At 35.6% G+C, this 20,118-nt stretch overlaps 1 protein-coding gene across 2 annotated transcripts; it reads left to right on the top strand.

The window, feature by feature from the left end:
• Positions 1 to 1,506: 1,506 nt before the first annotated feature.
• Positions 1,507 to 19,871, top strand: LOC125665217 (uncharacterized). 2 transcript variants are annotated; one of them, XM_048897850.2, is made up of 16 exons: positions 1,507 to 1,642; positions 1,892 to 1,984; positions 3,652 to 3,750; positions 4,856 to 4,954; positions 5,712 to 5,810; positions 6,036 to 6,134; positions 7,377 to 7,465; positions 11,100 to 11,436; positions 11,527 to 11,718; positions 13,216 to 13,431; positions 14,556 to 14,620; positions 15,623 to 15,887; positions 16,304 to 16,454; positions 16,631 to 16,873; positions 18,628 to 18,708; positions 18,841 to 19,871. In XM_048897850.2, exons 2-16 carry the CDS (start codon positions 1,913 to 1,915, stop codon positions 19,281 to 19,283), a joined length of 2,550 nt encoding a protein of 849 aa, XP_048753807.2. In that variant the 5' UTR covers positions 1,507 to 1,642; positions 1,892 to 1,912; the 3' UTR covers positions 19,284 to 19,871. The 2 variants fall into 2 exon arrangements, with proteins under 2 accessions (XP_048753807.2, XP_048753809.2); XM_048897852.2 differs by lacking the exon at positions 1,507 to 1,642 and adding an exon at positions 1,647 to 1,703.
• Positions 19,872 to 20,118: the final 247 nt, after the last annotated feature.

The following is a 20,118-nucleotide window of genomic DNA, read 5'->3' as shown; positions in this document are numbered from 1 at the left end:
TTTATACCGGACACTGTGATTTTTAAAAAAAAACCACAATTTGGATATATATATATATATATATATATATATATATATATATATATATATATATCTTTATAGAAAAATAATACCAGGGGAGAAACTCCTCTACACGGTGTTTTACTGTTGACCTACACAAACACTTTAATCGTGGCACTGCTGGATGTTTCTTCCCTGTTCTTTTTGTATATGATCAGATATATTGGGTCGGTAATTACTGACAATACCAGGAGGTATAGGTTCTCCGCGGTGTATAACTAGTGGTGTGTTTAAAATCCTGCTAGTCATAGTTCAAATAATTCAAATATGTTTTTTATTAAAGTTTTTATTTAAAGTATTCATTTAAGTTCAAATATGATTAAAAAGAATATAATCCAAAATTATTCCATAACAATCCACGATCAGTTCATGCTAGTACTTTCGCCTTACGGCTCTTCGGGCAGTTTGTCTTGAATGTTTCATAGTTACATAGTAACGTTGAAATATTAACGTTCATTGTGATGTCATAATAACATTGGGTTGTTGATGATCTAACGTCATAATCATGCACTTGTTGCGCCAAAACAATAGTACAACATATATAATAATATAATGATGTACATACATGAAGAATAAATGCATTTAAAACTATTTGTGATTAAGTTTAGGTTTAAAGAGTGTTTGAAATAATTTTTCTTTGCTAAACGAAGATTTTCATTGTTATTTGGAAGTTTATAAAAAGGGAATAAAAGAATTTTCCATTTCCGCATTCGGAAAAATATTTACACCATGGCGTACTACCGACATTATGATCTTTGGTTTGTTGTATGTGGACACGAACCCGACGTTATTATGACGTCACAATGAACGTTCACTTTTCAATGTTACTATTTAACTATGAAATATTGAAAACAAACTGTATGAAGAGCCGTAAGGCAAAAGTACTAGCAGGAACTGATCGTTGATTATTATATGATCATTTTGGATTTTATTCTTTTATATTGTTTAACAACTGTGCCGATTTCCTCATTCATTTTTTTTTTACATTTTATATAATAAGGGAATAAAATGAATTTTCTATTGCCGCATTCGGAAAAATGGTCACAGCATGGCGTATTACATATAACAATATGTAAGGACACTTTGATCTTTGATTTGTTGCTTGTGGACACGATCCCGCGAATTTAATTTACTGGTATGTCCAATGTAAAATTCTTTGCAAGTCGGACAAATGGCAAAGTAAATTGAATTTTCCGATCTGCAGTTGATTGAGAAATTGGCGCGGATTTCTACATATCGATGTATAAACAATTCTTGTCGCATTATGTCGGAAGATTTCCCCAATGATACGTAAATTAGACACCCTTACACGCGTTTGAAATACAATGTCTCCAAGTTATAGTGTCCATATCGATCAATCTTAATACTACTATGGGTATTATCATTAATCACCGATCCGACACATACACACAAAACAAGAAGGACTACAAATTCACGGTTAAATGTTGGTGTAGGTAATCAGTATATCTCACTTAGGTAAACTTCAAGTTAGTGATCATACTCTTGAGAATCCTACATCAACAAGTGGACTAGTCTATCAATTGAACTAGCAATAATTAATATAAAACAGAAACATATCCAGGTAAGTTCTAAACGTCCAGTTTTCTTATCAAATGTTGCAACATATCAGCGAAGGTGTACCGGTAATTTATTATTAGGATCGTTTCCCTTCATGTTTTAAATTGGTTAATAAGACTGTCATAAGTCTATGATTGGTTTCCGTAATCTTTTAAAGTGGCATGTGAGACAATTATATAAGTAAATGGTTGTTTTGCTTCATCTTTTAAAGTGCAGCTATAATCAAAAGATTGTTGTTTAAATTACTTTTCAGAATGACATATAATTAGACAACATGAGTAACCCGGAAGACGTTCCTTTGCCACGAGAGAATGAGGCATCTAAAGATGGTAAAAGGGAAAAAGAGGTAGGAACCAGAGTTTTATTTACACACCGAAATAAACGTTCATGAACTAATACCTTCTTCCTTGTTCATAAAACTGAACCAATGTGAAGAAAAACCCTCCATGTTTGTAATATTTCATTTAACTTGTTTTCATAAAAAACAAATAAAATCCAATGCGAAGTGAGCTTTGACATCTTAACCTTTTTTTAAGAATAGAAAGGAATTAAAACTCTTTAGCTTCACATTGGGCAGAGCCAGAAATCAACAAAATATCACAAAATTAAGTTAAAAGATTTATAGACACCGAAATATGTTAGTTTCATTTCTTCATTTAAATTGAATAGAGAAAAATATCATACTGAAATGAGCATAAATGTCTTTACTAATTTCTTTAAATTGATAGCATTCACCATTTAGTAAGCATTGTTAATGTCATGAAAGCATATATGAATTCTAATATATGATAAAATTATCGCTGGTATTTTGGAATTTTTTCAAATCCCCCTTGAGGAGTCATACAAACGTTAATCTGCAATACATGCAGTTCGAAGTCATTTATCACTTGCCAAGTTTAGCAGATATATCTTTGTGTGGTCAAAATATTTGTCCAAATTACGAAATGGTGACACAATGTACTGAAGTAAACAAAATCGCCGTAATATTTCAGTTGTATAGATTGTATGATTTTATTTATTTATTATTATTGTTATTTTTTTTTTTTTATTTTTTTTTTTTTTTTAGATTTTTGGTTTTTTTTTTTTTGTTTTTTTTTTTTTTTTGGGGGGGGGGGGTTGTTGGCGTCCCTTTGAGGACTTTTCACTAATGACTTTTACTGAAACATTATCAGCTGTATGGGAGGTACCAAAGGTAGACCTGTTTAACGTTCAGGTCCGTAGCAGTGATGGGTCCTTAATGTGCCAACGCCTGCCTCAATAAGGGACCTCCCTTTTTAAAGGCATCTTCAAAAGACCCGTGATTTTCACTTTCAATTACTGAACGTTTGGCGACGGAGCAATCATTACAAATATTTACCTCTTAAGTTTGACGCGGATATGCACGAGCAGGGTTCGAACGTACGACCTCCAGGTCACGAAGCGAATGCTCAATCAATGAGCTACATTCATTGATTGATGTGTTCCGCCACACTCAACAATTTTTCAGTTATCTGGTGGCGCCCAGTTTTTCTTGGTGGAAGAGAGAACCCAGATACAATGTATACAATGTATCTGGGAAGAGACCATCGACCTTCCGAAAGTATACTGGGAAACCTCCTCACTTACCGGCGCGAGCGGGATTCGAACCCGCGCCGACAGAGGTGAGAGGCCGTGTGATTTTGGGCCCGATGCTCTAACCACTAAGCCACGGAGACCCTTCAATGAGTTACAACGACCGATTCAGAAAGTATTAATGAAATAACACAACATATTTTAGCCGTGTCTCTCATTGTCTTTAAAGACACAAAATCGTAATTATAGAATTATACACGTATTATCATTTATTATCATGTTATAATATTGGTCTGTGGTTTTTTTTAAAGTTCAACTACCCACGTAACTTCAATGAAATCAAGGAACATATTTTGAATAAAGGAAAATCAAATGCTAGCAAAACACAACTGACTATGTTTATGCACAAACATATCGCTAAACTTTAATGGAATATAGATTCATATCGGGCTTATTTTTCAGCTTCTTGCAATCCGTCTACAACGAGCAATTCGAGAGAAAAAAGTTTCAGAAGCAAAGAACCTTCTCTCGGAGAAACCTGATATACACTATAAAGACAAGGTAAACGATAAATAGCGACAAATATCATTGTTATTATCAATTTTCAATTACATAGATGAACTTACAATATAATCTAAAAATATATATTACGTCAATGAAATGTCTTCTGTATTCTGAAACATCAATTATAATTCATGGTATATACGTCCCATTTTATACTTTTATACTTTGTAGCTCACCTGAGCTGAAAGTTCAAGAGAACTTCTGATCACCGTTGTCCGTCGTCCGTCTGTCTATAAACTTTCATATTTCCGACTTCTTCTCCAGCACCACTGGGCCAATGTCAACCAAACTTGGCACAAAGCATGCTTGGGTGAGGGGGGTTCAGGTTTGTTCAAATAAAGGATCACGCCTATTTTCAAGGGGAGATAATAGCAAAATAGTGAATACACGTTAACAACTTCTAGAAATCTTCTCCAGAACCACTGGACAAATTTCAACCAAAAGCACAAAGCATTCTTGGGCAAAGGGGCTTCAAGTTTGTTCAAATGAAGGACCATCCCTCTTACCGTACAAAGGGAAGATAATCACAAAAATGCAAAACTATGGTGGGGTCATTTAAAATATCTTCGTCTCAAGAACCACTGAGCCAGAAGAGCTGGAATTTACATGAAAGCTTCATAACATAGTGCAGATTAAAGTTTGGTAAAATCATAGCCTCTGGGGATAGGTTGGGCCACAATATGGGATCAAAATCTTACATGCAAATATATATGTAAAATCTTTTAAAATCTTCTCAAGAACCACTGGGCCAAGAAAGTACAGGTTAACATAAAAGCTTCCTGGCATAGTGCATGTTCAAGTTTGTTAAAATGACCCTTGGGGTAGGATAGGACCACAATAGGGTATCAAAGTTTCACATACAACTCTATAGGGAAAAATCATCTTCTCCAAACAATTGGACCAACTACTTTAACATTTAATTGAAAAGTTCCTAACATAGCGCCGATTCTAGTTTGTAAAAACCATGGCTACAGGAAATGATATAGGCCAAGGTGACTAAGGAAAGCGCTGTGACCCTTTGACCTCTTGTTAAATAATATTATTTTTAGAAATGAAAGCTTTAAGGATGGAATGCCTCATCATTCAATTACTATATTTCAAGGTGGGATCCCAATGTTTACACTATGCAACACAGGAAGGTTTACTGGACATTGTGAAATTGCTGTTAGAAGAGGGCGCTCATGTAAATTGCTTTGATCACGTACGTATGCCATTAGAAGGACACTCCGTAAATAGAGGATCATACATGTAAATTGACATACATTAACGAAAATCGCTATGTTTTTTAGGGAGCATACAAATGCACCGAACTATGTTTGAATACAAAAACAGGTGTTAAGAACCCTAAAAATTGAACTAAACAATTTTGGGATTTATCTATGAGAGCCTCATGTATTACTAAGATTTATATACATGCATATATGTCATCAATAAACCGGGATGTAAATCATGGATGAGTAACATAAGATTAATTCATTTAAAGAATGAGTTCTCATCGTGTGGGTAAATATAATGTTAAAATTGAATAGACTTCTTACAGAGTATGATATGAAAAATACGACACAATCCAATCAATTAAATATCACGACTGTTATGTTAAGATTAATAGATTGTCCTAGAGTAGATTGATGTTACACTACAACCAAGAAATAATCAACCAATCATTTTGTACAAGTGTATGTTTTCCTTTATTATTCGTGGGCTTCAACCATTTAATTTGTACTCTTGTGTACTATCTTTTTGTATTCGTGGGTTTCAACATTTTATCATATGAATCTTACTTAGGAAGTTTGATCTTAGACCTGCGATAATAGAATTCGAGATAAATCTAACATACTGGAATAACCCGATGTAGTACGGCATAATAAATTTGAAAGTTTGCTTGTTTTCTATATTGATTTAATTACGAAGGAAAATTCTACTGAGAACTGTCAATATTTTTACGGCATGTGTTGTAGAATGGACGATCGCCTCTACATAACGCGGCCTCAAGAGGTCATCTGGATGTGGTCATCTACCTGGTGGCGAACGGTGCTCAAGTGGCATCCTTAGACTGGGTAAGTAGCAACAGCGTTAATGAATTTGATATACATTGTAATCTTGACACTGTTTAAAAGTCTTTATATATACTTAATTCTTTGCGGAAAAAAGAAAAATTTTGAGTCTTTAAAACAAATTCTTTACTTATCTTCATCCCTATTGTTCGTTGGATAAACCAAGTTGTAATTAAGGAAAGGCTCTTTAAAAAATACTTTTCAATTGATAGTATGTACTATTTTAAGGATAACCACACTCCGTTTGAAAAAGCAGTGATTTCACGCTGTGTGGACGTTGTGGACGTTTTACTGACGTTTGGGGCAGAACCAAACCTACAGGACTGGGTAAATGCAGATATTTTTATCACCATATGATTGTTGTAACCCCGGCAATGTGACTATTCAAGCTAACATATTTTGCTCTCAAAAAGCATGTTAGGTGGGCTTAACATGATCAATATAGATAATTTCATGTTATCCTTAAAGTGTTCATGGATTCAAAAATTAATAACATGCAACCAATGCTTCTCTCTCTCTCTCTCTCTCTCTCTCTCTCTCTCTCTCTCTCTCTCTCTCTCTCTCTCTCTCTCTCATTCATTCATTACTGCATTTCAAATGTCACGTTCAACCGATTTTCGGTTTTCGCAGTTCTGAATTGATGAATAATACATATATGTACATGTATATCCATTCTACGAATAATTGTCATAAATTGTGTCTAAAGTGAAAATGTTGGTGTCTTGATGATACATGTACGGTTTAAGACTGCATACAGTGATTCTAGGGATATTTCGATAGATGAAGATGCAGTCTTTGTATTCCACTAGTACTGTGCTTTCTTCATTTGATCAACAATTGAGACACATGTAGATTTAATGTCGTTTATCAAAGTACATATAGAGATAATTCTTGTTGTACTCATAGTAATAGGAATATTTTTAAAAATCTAATTAGGCCTCCGTGACCAAGTGGTTAGAGCATCGCTCTCCAAATCACACGGCCTCTCACCTCTGGTCCACAAGTGCTTGTGGACAGGACTTCCGGTACCCCCCCCCCCTTCTTTAATTTTTAAATGTTCAATTCCTTGTCATTTCGGACGTATTTTTGATAAAGTATGTAACTTCAGAGTTTATATATTGCAATGGAATAAACAAATCTCGCATAGAAACTGTTTTTAAATATGTCATATCATCGATCATAATATTAAAAACGGTTTCTATACGAGATTTGTTTATTCCATTGAAATATATAAACTCTGAAGTTATATAATTTATCAAAACTACGTCCGAAATACCCAAGGAATTGAACATTTAAGAATACAAGAAGGGGGTACCGGAAGTCCTGTCCACAAACACTTGTGCTCTGGTCGGCGCGGGTTCGAATCCCGCTCGCGCAGGTAAGTGAGAAAGTTTCACAGTTTACTTTCGGAAGGCCGGTGGGTACATTTCATTGTATCTGGGTTCTCTCTTCCAATAAATAAAAACTGGGTGCCACCAGATAACTGAAAAATTGTTGAGTGTGGCGGAAAACAGCAAAACAATAAACAATAGAAATCTCATTGTCTCATTGTTTCGTCAAATTTTTCAGACTTGGGTGATGGATATGAAAGAAAAAGAAAAAAAGATCCTAGAGATAATAACCAGTCACAATCCTCTAGTACCTGGATATAGATATGAGTGAGTTTCACCTCGTTTTGCTACATTAATGTTGTGCATATAACAATTCTGAATTTCCAAAATTGCGGAGGGGATGATAACAGAATTAAAACGTTATCTTTGTAAAGATTAGAAACTTATTGTTTTTGCTCGCGATCGATTCTTATTCTTCTACTTCTTTCTCGTGTCTAATAACATCGGCAGCCAGTTACCGTTACTCGTTGATGAAAGCATTATATATTCAATGGTAAGATAGGCCAATGCAGATCGAAGGAGGTCAGGGTACAGTTTTGGGGATCAAATTGGGTTTTAAGGTTTAATATGGAACTTTATGGGGGAGAATTCCGAACTCAGAGATATATGACTTGATAAATATGATATATAGTCCTGGTTTTTTCAAAATGAAAACCTACAAACTAGCTATAGTATCAAGGTAAAAAGGACTTCAGTGATCTTGACTATATGACAATCCACATACAATTAGTGTAATTTCAAAATCGAGATAAATAGCGAAATGAAATCTTCAAAAATGATAAGATTGGTTGATTGTATATTATTTACGCCCCTCCGGAGATTTTTTTTTTACTCTGGAGACGTAACCATAGCCGGTGAAGGGCTGCGAAGTTTGGCGTATGTTCGGCACTTACGGCCTTTGAGCAGCGAGTGATATTTATCGAGACATACCTGCTGTAACAGGGGTCCTCGATTTTTGCGGTCTCATCTTCGAGATGCTCATACGATGAGAAAGGGGTACTGAGGACCTATTCTAGCCCGGATCCCCATGGGACGAAATGATAGGAAGATAATAGGACCTACAATCTAGTATCAAGGTCAGGTGGCTCGAGTGACCTTGACATCTGACTTTCGAACATAAACGGTGTATTACGTTAGAATCAAATCTAATATATACATGTGTCGGCGATGTATTATCTGTTGACAATAATAATTTTCATTCATATGTCGATTCAATATATCCCAGTGGGCTCGAAATGAAAGACACCACAGAGTCGTCCCGTTCTCTTTCATGCTTGGATGTTTTATTGAGAGTAGATATTAACGAAAAACTAACAACTGAACTTTATGACGAACAGGATCATTTCAACTTCTCCATCGTCAACTTCCCATATTTATGTAGCAATATTCCTTTATCACCTGTATATGGTGTTGACAACTCTCAACTGATTCGATACGAAAGAGCTTGTTCTGCGTATGGTCAGTTTTCAATTCGAAAAAGGCTACTGACAAACAAGTTGATGGTGCAGGGCGTCCAACATTCGCGTTTAAAATCAGGAATTTGCAAATTTTATGGTCGTTGTGACGATCTGGTTTGCCTCTGCGGCCTATCGTTGGGTCGAATGCTGTCCGGAGTGCTACATGCCGATTGTTAAGCCGTTCTTGGTACACTGATTTTGACTACGGATAACTCCGTTTACCTCACCAAGATATAGGGTTCACGGTGGGTATGACCGGTCGACAGGGAATGCTTACTCCTAGGTACCTGATCCTACCTCTGATACAGTGTATGTCCAAGGATCCGTGTTTGCCCAACTCTCTGTTTTGTATTGCTTATAGGAGTTATGAGATTGAACACTGTTCGTTATCTTCGCCTTTCGCACATGGTATTTCAGAAATAATGATGTTCTCGATGACGATGAAAGTCTCACCACGCTGTCACACGCTCCACGGTCATTGACAATGGAAATGGAATATTTATTTAACGTAAATCCGAGAGGATCACACAAGATACACATTACATTTGAAATATTTTATGTAAAGCACTGAAATAGCAATGAACTCTTAAATGAACATAACTGCCCTAAGTGAAGAAATATTTCAATATAAAGCACATAAAATTTCACTTTATTTGGATACCCACTTCCGCCCCTAACCGGGGTTGAACTCACGACCTGCGAACCAAATCTCCTAACAGCATGTAACAAGCACACTAGACTGCTAGACCACTCAACCATCTAGGCAAGTCAAAAAACTTGCTTTCGATGACGATGGAATTCTGGCAACGCTGTCACACGCTACATGGTCATTGAGAATGGAAATGGGATACAGTTATTTAACGTACATTTAAGAGGATCATGCCAGATACACATTGCATCTGAAATATTTCATATAAAGCACGGAGATGGCAATGAACTCATAAATGAACACAAATACATGTATGCATCGGTGGTCAAAATAAAACATGAATACTCGAAATAGAATTGTCGATGGGATCATGAAAGGTGAAGATAACTAACAGTGATCAATCTCATAATTTAAAACTTATGTGGTACCAATTTTGATGCACCATATGCGTATTTCGACAATTTATGTCTCTTCGGTGCAAGGTGAAGATAACGAACAGTGATCAATCTCATAACTCCTATAAGCAATACAAAATAGATAGTTCGGCAAACACGGACCCCTGCACATACCTGAGGTGGGATCAGGTACCCAGAGGAGTAATCATCCCCTGTTGACCGGTCACACCAGCCGTGAACCCTATATCCTGAACAGGTAAACGGAGTTATCCGTAGTCAAAATCAGTGTGCCAAGAACAGCCGATGGGGTATAGTGTTGAATTTCTATGTGGCAGGTACTTTGAGGAAATGCCGGGATATATTTATGTTCTTTCTCAGCTCAAATATTGTGTTGTCGAAACTTAGATAAGTTCTTTGAAAATTAATTTTCACAACATGAGCCACCATTAAATGCACGCGGTACAAATTTTTTTTTAAATTTAACATGCTTAAGGAATATTCATAATATTAAAGTCACCTGATATTAAACTCAGGAACAAAGTGTTAAGGATTTCTCTATATGACAAGTCTGATAGGAACCTGGGATTTTTAATTATGATGATGAGACCTACAAACTAACATCAAGGTCAAGTGACTTCAGTTATTTTAAACTTGATCTCAAAAAACTGTTATTACTTTAGAACCGTGACGGATGGAGACATGGGACTTCAGATATGATATCAGTACTGTTGGACCTATGACATATGTGTAGGATTAATGTCAAGTGACGCACGTTTCACTAATTAAACGGATTTTTGTAAATTGTCAAAATCAAAGAGTTTATGAACTAGATTTCTTAAATGAAAGAAAGATTGGTATGGATTTTGTGAAAGGTAGAGGGAAATATATAGTAATCTCCCGAAAAGCCCATTTTATACATGCAGAATGTCGTTCGGAGCCAGTATGTCCTTTGGAAGTAACCGCCGCGGTGGTCTAGAGGTAGAGCATTAGCCCCGTATGCGGAAAGTCGGGGTTTGAATCCCGGCCGCGACAGACCTAAGTCATCACACAGGTAGTGACAGTTCCATCACCAAACCCTCGGCGTCAGGTGTAAATGTCATGGGTCATGGGTCCCCGGAGATTACCTTCAAAACGGATGTCCCGTGTCACAGGAGGTGTGATACGCCAAAGAGCTTTCACTGCTCAATGGCCGTAAGCCCTGAGCATAGACCAAACGTTGTAACCCTTCATTGGTGTTAGTGACGTCTTCATATGAGTGAATTATTCCCGAGAGTGGTATTAAACAACATGGAAGACATAATCATATATTGATTCATTATAATCTTGTTATGCGAGATACAATTCCATTTCTTACACTTACTTATCAAATTATTCAGTTGGAATATATTTTCCAATTACAGGGGGATAAAATTCGCTGTGGTTCAAGTGAAATCTAACGAAGACTGTCCATTGACGATGCTAAATTTGACAGTGAAAGCCATTGATGTCCGAAATCCGTTCATTCTCTTTTGTCGAAAAATGCAATCGGAGTTTACAGAGCTAAAATCACTTCTTAGAGAGGAGGAGATACCTTACAGTGATATGTTTGAAATTCGAACTTGGGGAGTAACTAGGAAAACTCTCACACTGTCGTTGATAGTCGAAGGAGTACCTAAATGTAACGAACATTTGAAGATTGTATCACCTCTTGGACACATCGGGAGAGTTGACAACTTTGTGAAGAACGACGACGAAAATGTAAGCATCGTATCAGCTCTAAACACTGTACTTTTATTTTCTTTACTCGGACGTAAATACATATCATAATTTTTTGTCTTTTCTAATCAGACAACAGAAGTCTTGCTAACGATAAAAATGAATACGAAAGGTTCTACTCAATTCGCCATCGCAAGTGTCTTCAAAAAGGAAACGTTTGCAATATCTAAAGAGGAAGTGAAGATCCAACCGACGTCAGAACCGGATGCTGAAATAGACATTCCTAAGGGAACATTCGAAACAGCGGGAGAGCTTCAACTGAACGTAAGGCAAAACGCTTCACAATGTAACTTTCATTTTCCTTGGAAAAACTTATCAATATTGAGAAAATGTAATTGCTTTTCAAATATTATTTAGAATAGAGTGCATGAATATAGCTAATTAATAGCAACTCTAAGACCTAGAAGGTTTTCGAGAGAAATAATAGTTAAAGGGAACGGCAACCCAAAAACATTTACATTATAACTGATAGGATTAATAATATGATAAAAATTGGTCAAACTATTCTGCTGATATACGGTCTATATATCTCAGTACTAATTTGAAAACGCTAAAAAATTAAATTCCCGCAATTTATGCTGGCTGCCATGATGTGGAACTTTTTTGTATTCAAGACCACAAAAATCAATAATTTTGACGTCACACCGTCTGTTACGGTTTTGATGAGATTCTAAGATGTCCATGTGATATGGTATATTTTACGAATAAATAGGCTGATACCTTCCTGTCAAGCTGTTAATTGCACTAATTAACATCGCCTTCTTGAACCACAGTAATATTAGGAAACATCCGACTTGCAATAATTGAAGAAAAAAATGAGTGTGCGGTCGTAAGTAGTCTGGTATGGTGAACTTTTGTATGAAGAAACGTGTATCATTTGCCTGGTCTGCGACTCGACTGAACGTCTTCTTTTCTCAATTCCTCATGCGAAAGAACGGGCTCAAATCTATACGGCTACAAACTTAACTGTTCGGGACTTGTCATGTTTACAGTGCTGCTGATGAAATAAACCGGAATCGACGATGTGACGTCATAAATTAAACTTCAATGGCCGATCTCTTAGCGGTGGGTAATTCAAAATATATGATAGATTAATATTGATTTAATCGTTAGGCAAGGATTTTTGTTGTTAAATACTGTCAGTAACGATATCAGTAAGTAATACTTCATTCATAAAAGCAACAATGTGGTTAGGGTTGCCTATCCCTTTAATGAAACTCAGTTCTTTAAAAAGAAAATCTAGTATATGTTAGTCATAAGTTCTAAATGTGAACTTGAAATTTCTTAAGTAGTGATCGGTTTTTGTGGTTACGATAAAGATAACGATTTATTTTCATGACGTTGATACGGATATTAATTATGTAGATCGAAAGGATTGCATGTGTATATAATAAAAACATAATTTTAAAACTGTAAAAAATGGCAGAATAACGCACGTTTCTCTCTCTCTCTCTCTCTCTCTCTCTCTCTCTCTCTCTCTCTCTCTCTCTCTCTCTCTCTCATTTTTTAAAGAAATTAAGTGGAACATAATTTGCATTATTTGTCTATAATGTCTCCAATGCTTACTGTTATTTGGTGACCATCGCAATTTGTATTTCCTTCAATTTATTTAGAGTGTCCTATCTTTTTCATTAAACATATAGCTCTGCTGGAATGTTTTTTAATGATAATTCATAAATTACAACAACAAATACGTTTCCAAGAAATGAGCATATAATTATGACAGTTTTTTAAATCATGATATTCATCTATCTTTAATAGGTAATGGACACCAAAGATGTAAACGAGGATGAGGAGGACGAATCCGGACCTCTTTTGATGACAAATGTGATTGACATGTCGATGAGCGATGGACAACAGCCAAAAGAAGAGATCGTGATGAAGCTACCAATTCACAATAAAGGGGATGATGAGGACGGCGAGGTGTGCATGCTAGCTACTTCAGAGGAAGATCCAGAGGACCCAGAAGACTGGGAGGTTCGTTGTCTAAATTCAAACAAATGAGATTGGACATCACTATACAACACTATACACGACTATTCCTCACGATAAATTAAAGACTAGACTTTTTGACATCATAGACAGTTGCTTCTTCAACAAAAACGGAAAATGGAAATATTCATATCTAGTGATCAATCATTCAAAAACTTACTTTGTTAAACATCACGCTGATTCCACGCACAAGTACTCTGAAGTTGAAATAAAAAATATGCTAGAGTTCCTCGTGGTCTTTGGTGATCAAGTCTTCCAACAGTCTGTTGGAATTCCCATGGGTACGAATTGTTCTCCTTTGTTAGCTGACCTGTTTTATATTCATATGAAGCAGAATTTATTCAAAAACTTCTACGTGAGAAGAAAAAATATCTCGCTGTGGCCTTCAATTCGACTTTTAGATATATCGATGACGTTTTCTCTATTAACAATGATAGCTTTCATTCATATGTCGATTTGATATATTCCTGTGAGCTCGAAATAAAGGACACCACATATTCGTCCACTCCTGCTTCATACTTAGATATTTTATTGAAAGTAGACATTAACGGCAAACTGACAGCTCAACTGTATGACAAACGGGATGATTTCAGCTTCTCCATCGTCAACTTCCCATATTTATGTAGCAATATTCCATTATCACCTGCATATGGTGTTTATATATCTCAACTGATTCGATGTACAGGAGCTTGTTCTGCGTATAGACAGTTTTTAAATCGAGGTAAGCTACTGACAAACAAGTTGATGGTACAGGAATTTCAACAGTCTCGATTGAAGTAAGCATTTCGCAAATTCTATGGTCGTTATAACGATCTACTTCGTCAGTACAACCTCGCATTGGGTCAATTGCTGTCAGACGTGTTTCATACCGATTGTTAAGCCGTTCTTGGCACACTGATTTTGATTACAGATAACTCACGGTGGGTGTGACCGGTCAACAGGGGTGCTTACTCCTCCTAGGCACCTGATCCCACCTCTGGTGTGTCCAGGGGTCTGTGTTTGCCCAACTATCTATTTTGTATTGCTTATAGGAGTTATGAGATTGATCACTGTTCGTTATCTTCACCTTACATCTTACATCAATGTTTCTTGTGATTTTTGTTTTACAGATTATACATGCGGAAAAAGATTCCAAAGGAAAAGCTGCTGTATTCAAGATAAAGCACTTCTCCATGTAAGATTTCCAGTCATGTCATATATTAAGTTGGTAGACGCATGCACTAGGTAAACACAGTATTAATAGCACTAACATCACTTATATCCCTCATGCACAGCTCTTATCCTTAGACGTATTTGACTCCGCTTTTTTGGCACGCTGTTTTTTGGCTATAATAGCTTTAAAACTTGATTGTTATTTCGGATTTCAAACATTTCGGTTGAGCATCACTGAAGAGATTATTTGTCGAAATGCGCATCTGGTGCATCAAAATTGGTACCGTATGAGTTTTACATTATACTACTACCATCACCACCACCATCATCATCTTCATCCTAAATACAATCTTATTGGATTTGACGCATTCATTTTTGGTATTAGTTTGAGCTAGTGGTAAATCATTTTTTACTGTTTTCAAAAATAGTTATTTTGATTGTCATCAGACAAAATAAGTGACTCTATCAACTTTGTGATGGGATCAGTTTTCTCTAAATCGGATTCGCGTACGCATTATGGGCAATCAATAAGAATGTATAGGTTGTTGTATATATTTAATATATCTGACAATTATTTCTGTTTCTGATTTCTTTTCATGTTACGAAACTTTGTCCAACGATATATTTTGATAATATCCGTGCTTACAGATACGGTGTCATGTATTGCTATTCGATATGCATGGATAAATCTAAATAAAAGCCGTTTCATCAAAGACAAGGGGAATGATTACATAATTATCGTGGATTAAGTAGAAACATCGCAAAGAACATTTATAAATGAATGAATGTTATTTGAACAGCAGTATTAACATATACATGTATCTAATACATCAACTTTTATTGTACGGTTAATACTGTAGACGAATACATTCCAACTTTCTTGACATGCAACAAATGCGAATGGAAAAATAATTTCATCAAAATCAGTGCTCCCTGAATTCACGGATTATTAAAAATGCAAGTTATTTACCTCTGTCAATAAAATTTCTTATTACCTTGATAAATACATGCACAAGATTTACAGTTATGCTGGAGCCAACAAGAAAAAGGTAGAGGAGGACAAACTCGCAGTGATTGAGGCCATAACGCGGTCAATCAAGAAAGAGAGAAAGGTGGAATTCCGAGTGTTTACAAGACTTGCGCAAGAGCGCGGAAAATTTCAACTTATCTTGGAATGCTGGACCCCTAAGAAATTGCGAAAGAGCAAACCAAAATGGGAAAATGAAGGCTGTGAAACGGTAGATGGTCCACAGGGGATTTTCGTCATTGATGAAAACCAAACATTCAGGGTAAAGTTTGTTTATGCTAATTTTACTGTTTTGGGGGTCATCTTCATTTCAATAAGTAAACGAATGGCGTAGATGTAGCTGTGGAAATACTTAATGTTTCGTTCCCATTCATGTCAGTTTCGTTTGCTTGAATATATGTCAAACATTGTCCACGGAATATTTTAGATATTCAAGGAAACATTATTTGGGACTATGTGTCTTAAAATGAAATACACTAACCCCTACCCCTGCAGTTACATAGCAGAATTGTTTTATATGAAAACCAAACCATGTCTACTCGTGTTATCTTCCGAAATAGGTGCTTACTATCATTGTTCGATTTCAGAAAACTGATGTTATGTTGTTTTTATATAAAAAATATACGCATTTGAAGATGTTCTACAAAGTTTTAATAATTAATTCAAAAACCCCATCAGTTGTCATTCAAAGGGAATTGCAAGAAGATATCTAGTGAGACGAACGGCAATGATGATGAAGCAGAGGTGGACGCGATGAATGGTGACAACAACGATGACAGAGATGATAGCGACAATGATTCAATTGTGATGGACTTTGTGGGTAAAAAGGGTAATAATTTTGTTTTTGATTCTCCACACAAACACATTATCGACTAACCACCTTATATTAGGGTAAGGAATGTGCTGTTAAGAAAATTTGTCGGTGAAATTCGGAGCATTAGTTTTGAACTCCTCTTGAAAATCAGTCTTCTCATTCGTCAAGTAATATTTAGCTTATTTGAACAGGTCACACGTTCACCGTCGTTGACATGGTTGTCTTGAATACTGACAAACCCCAGGGAAAAGTCACAATTGAGAAGGAGAACTATACAACAGTCCAAATAGAACAAAAAGTGGCCGACACAGGGTCTTTCTGTACAGGGAAAGGAAAGACAATCGTCGTAGATAAAGTGAAAATTGAGTTCGAGAAGCTGACTGAGTTCCTCTTCGGCGTCAAGCTTCCTCCACCACCAAAACCATTGAGAGAACGTGAGGATATTGCTTTTTTGTCTTGTATTAGTCAAGACTTTTAAAAACAGATACCGATACTTCATGAATTCTTCTATTCAACTCTTTTTAGGTTCCTTAGCAGTTCATCTACCAAAATGTAAAAATAGTTTTTTTAAATTACATTTTCAGAAGTGAAATATCACATTATATACCTTTTGAATAAAAGTGACATTCTTAACTGTGTCATTTTACAATGTGGAAATATTTTATTCATACGTGTATATTATTTTGATATAGACGATTGTATACACATAATCCTAGCATGGTTATTATGAAGATCAAAGGAATGCTGCAGTCATTATTCTGCAATAATCTCTCATACGTAAAATTGATCCACTTGCAATTGCTCTTCGGGGTTTGTTAGTACAACAATAAATTTGATTACTGATTATTCAATTCTATGATCATTAACATTAATCAACATATGTTTCAAAACAAATTTATAAATGACAGACGAATATTTGTAATTGAATGTAAATCAGCCACCTGCATTCCGAGATCGATACACTTGTAAACAAATAAGTTAACCCTCTTCACGTATTAATAGCTATCGTGGATTCTTCATTCAAAGCAGTTGATATAATCCATCAACATCAAAATAAATACTTTGACTGTTTTTAAAAGCAGTTCTTGTATACCATGATAAGGTGAGGATAACACACAGTGGTTGATTCCATCCCATCTCTTTCATCAGCAAAAACATGTAGGTCTAGTCTGTGTCGGAAGCTGTCATGACATCACGGCAACCTACTTTATAAATAATGTAGCTCTATAGGTTAAAACAGGCTGTGTATTTATTTTCTATATATAAATAAACAATTGCTATACTATTGATAGTTAAAATATTGTCAGGGGCAATAACTCGGATGCTGGTATTTTTCTAATGTATGTCTAATATATACTAGTTTAATTTCCCTAATATCCACAATCAATTCATACGTATTTATAAATTAACAGTTTTTCTAAACTCTTCACATCAACACTTTGTCATTTTAGTTTTTATCAATTTTGATTATTCTGTTTTACGAAAATGTGTAATTCTCTGATGTTGACATATACTTCTGTTTTTGCATATCTGACATCTTAAAAAAGGTGGCAACATGCACATTTTCTTTGAATGTTAATCAAACCAAGCTATACTGAGGGGAAATCAATTCGGTTTTCCACTTTCAACCATTGATATTGACAAGTCACACAAGGGTGGAACTACCTTAATTGAGCATCATTGATAACTTTCATTTACTGTGTAAATATTATTACGATATCCAATGAATAAAAGTCAGTTTTCGATTATGTTATTTTCGCCCTCCTAAAAATATGAAAACTCTCCGTCACTCTCATTTAATACAATCCATGTCCATACTGCTTATGATGACGAAAAGTATCTATTGCACTTTATTCTCAAACATACATTGATAAAAATGTATTAGATGCAAGGTGAAGATAACGAACAGTGATCAATCTCATAACTCCTATCAGCAATACAAAATAGATAGTTGGACAAACACGGACTCCTGGACACACCAGATCAGGTGCCTAGGAGGAGAAAATATTTCAGATTGTTGAAGAACGTAATTCTAGCACAGGCAATAAAGGATTTTGTTAATATACAATGTTCAACCAATACGGATGGTGCTTATTAGATGCACGACAATAGGTGTGACCGAACCATTGAACCATCATTTCATATCTTTCAAAATATAATTTCATTATTCTCTATTTTCATACTGTAGCCACTGATATTCAACTACAAAGTCTTAAGGAGGAGAAGAAATTAGGAGAATTCATCGACAAAACAGAATCAGAAAATCCAAGTGTGTATCTAGATGTTGATATATCAATTTGGTGTCACTGTATTTAAAATTGTTTATAGATGCTTTCCTTTGAAGCTTAGCGTCATGTTTTGTGTAAATATATCAATGTTTACATGCATTTCTGTTTTGAAGGCTTTGTGCCAGGAATGGATATGAAAAATCTCGCAAACATTGCACGTCAGCTAGATGATGAGGAAGCACGAATTTTTGGAAAGAACTTAGGTCTACCGAACGGAGACATTGAAAAGTACATGAGTATGGCATTTGGCGCTGTGTGGATGCTCAGGCAATACCGAGGTAAACGCCCACATTTCGCCCAGAGATACAACATCAAAAGAGCGCTAGAGGCCATTGATCGTCACGATATCGTACATTTGATTATTCCGCAAGAGGATGGACAGAATATTACAATGACACCCAAGGCTGTGGAAACGAATGAGAGATTTGATATCCCTGACAATGCAAAGGACTACGACGCCACTGAACATGAAAAATATCCTTCTGGAACACCGGTCATGGACACAAGTGACGTAAATTCCAATGTTGAGGATGTGATTGCCAACGATGAGGAATAGACAAATATCTATAAGATAGAATTCTACAACGCTAATCTTTTACAAAATGACAGTTTGAATAACAAGGAGTTTGGGTATTCGTTTTATATTTCAGTATATCCATGCGATATAAAAACCTTTCATTTGCCCATCTAATCTTTCATTAACACCTATTATTTCTAAATATATTCATATTGACGTGGAAATAGTATCTCTCTGCTAGTAGGGGTTTACATGTATATTCACGGCTACATTGCGAATGATGTGTGTAGGTGTGATATGTAAATCCCGGTGATATGATACTTTTCGCACAAGATATGGTGTTGTACATGTACTTTATGAGTTTATTTAGTGTTGGATCTCTTTTTTCTTTTTCTTCTTCTTTTTGCTTACAGAGCGAATGGATAAAGGTAATGTAGTGCTTGTTTCTTGCACTGCAGGTGTGTTCAAATTTGTCATATTTTGCCATCATTAGACTAATTGCGCTACAATGTATTTGCCGTATTTTCCAGCACATTATATTCCAGCATATATGTTTGCATTTCAATGCAGAGTTGAGGTTGGTGTTTTGAAAATTCCTTTATTCAAATAAAAGAAAGTAAAACATTTTATTAATTTTTTTCGTATATGCAACATACGTTATAGTCATACACTGCATAATGACATTATAACATAAAAGAAAACAATTATAATGTATATTACGCAAATAAAATGATGAAAGGTGAAGATAACGAACAGTGATCAATCTCATAACTCCCATAAGCAATACAAAATAGATAGTTGGGCAAACACGGACACCTGTATACACCAGAGGTGGGATCAGGTACCTAGGAGCAGTAAGCACCCCCTGTTGACC

Source organism: Ostrea edulis, chromosome 10 (assembly GCF_947568905.1).
Source record: "Ostrea edulis chromosome 10, xbOstEdul1.1, whole genome shotgun sequence".
NCBI classification, from domain to species: Eukaryota; Metazoa; Mollusca; class Bivalvia; order Ostreida; family Ostreidae; genus Ostrea; species Ostrea edulis.
This window is presented reverse-complemented; position numbering and strand designations above follow the sequence as displayed.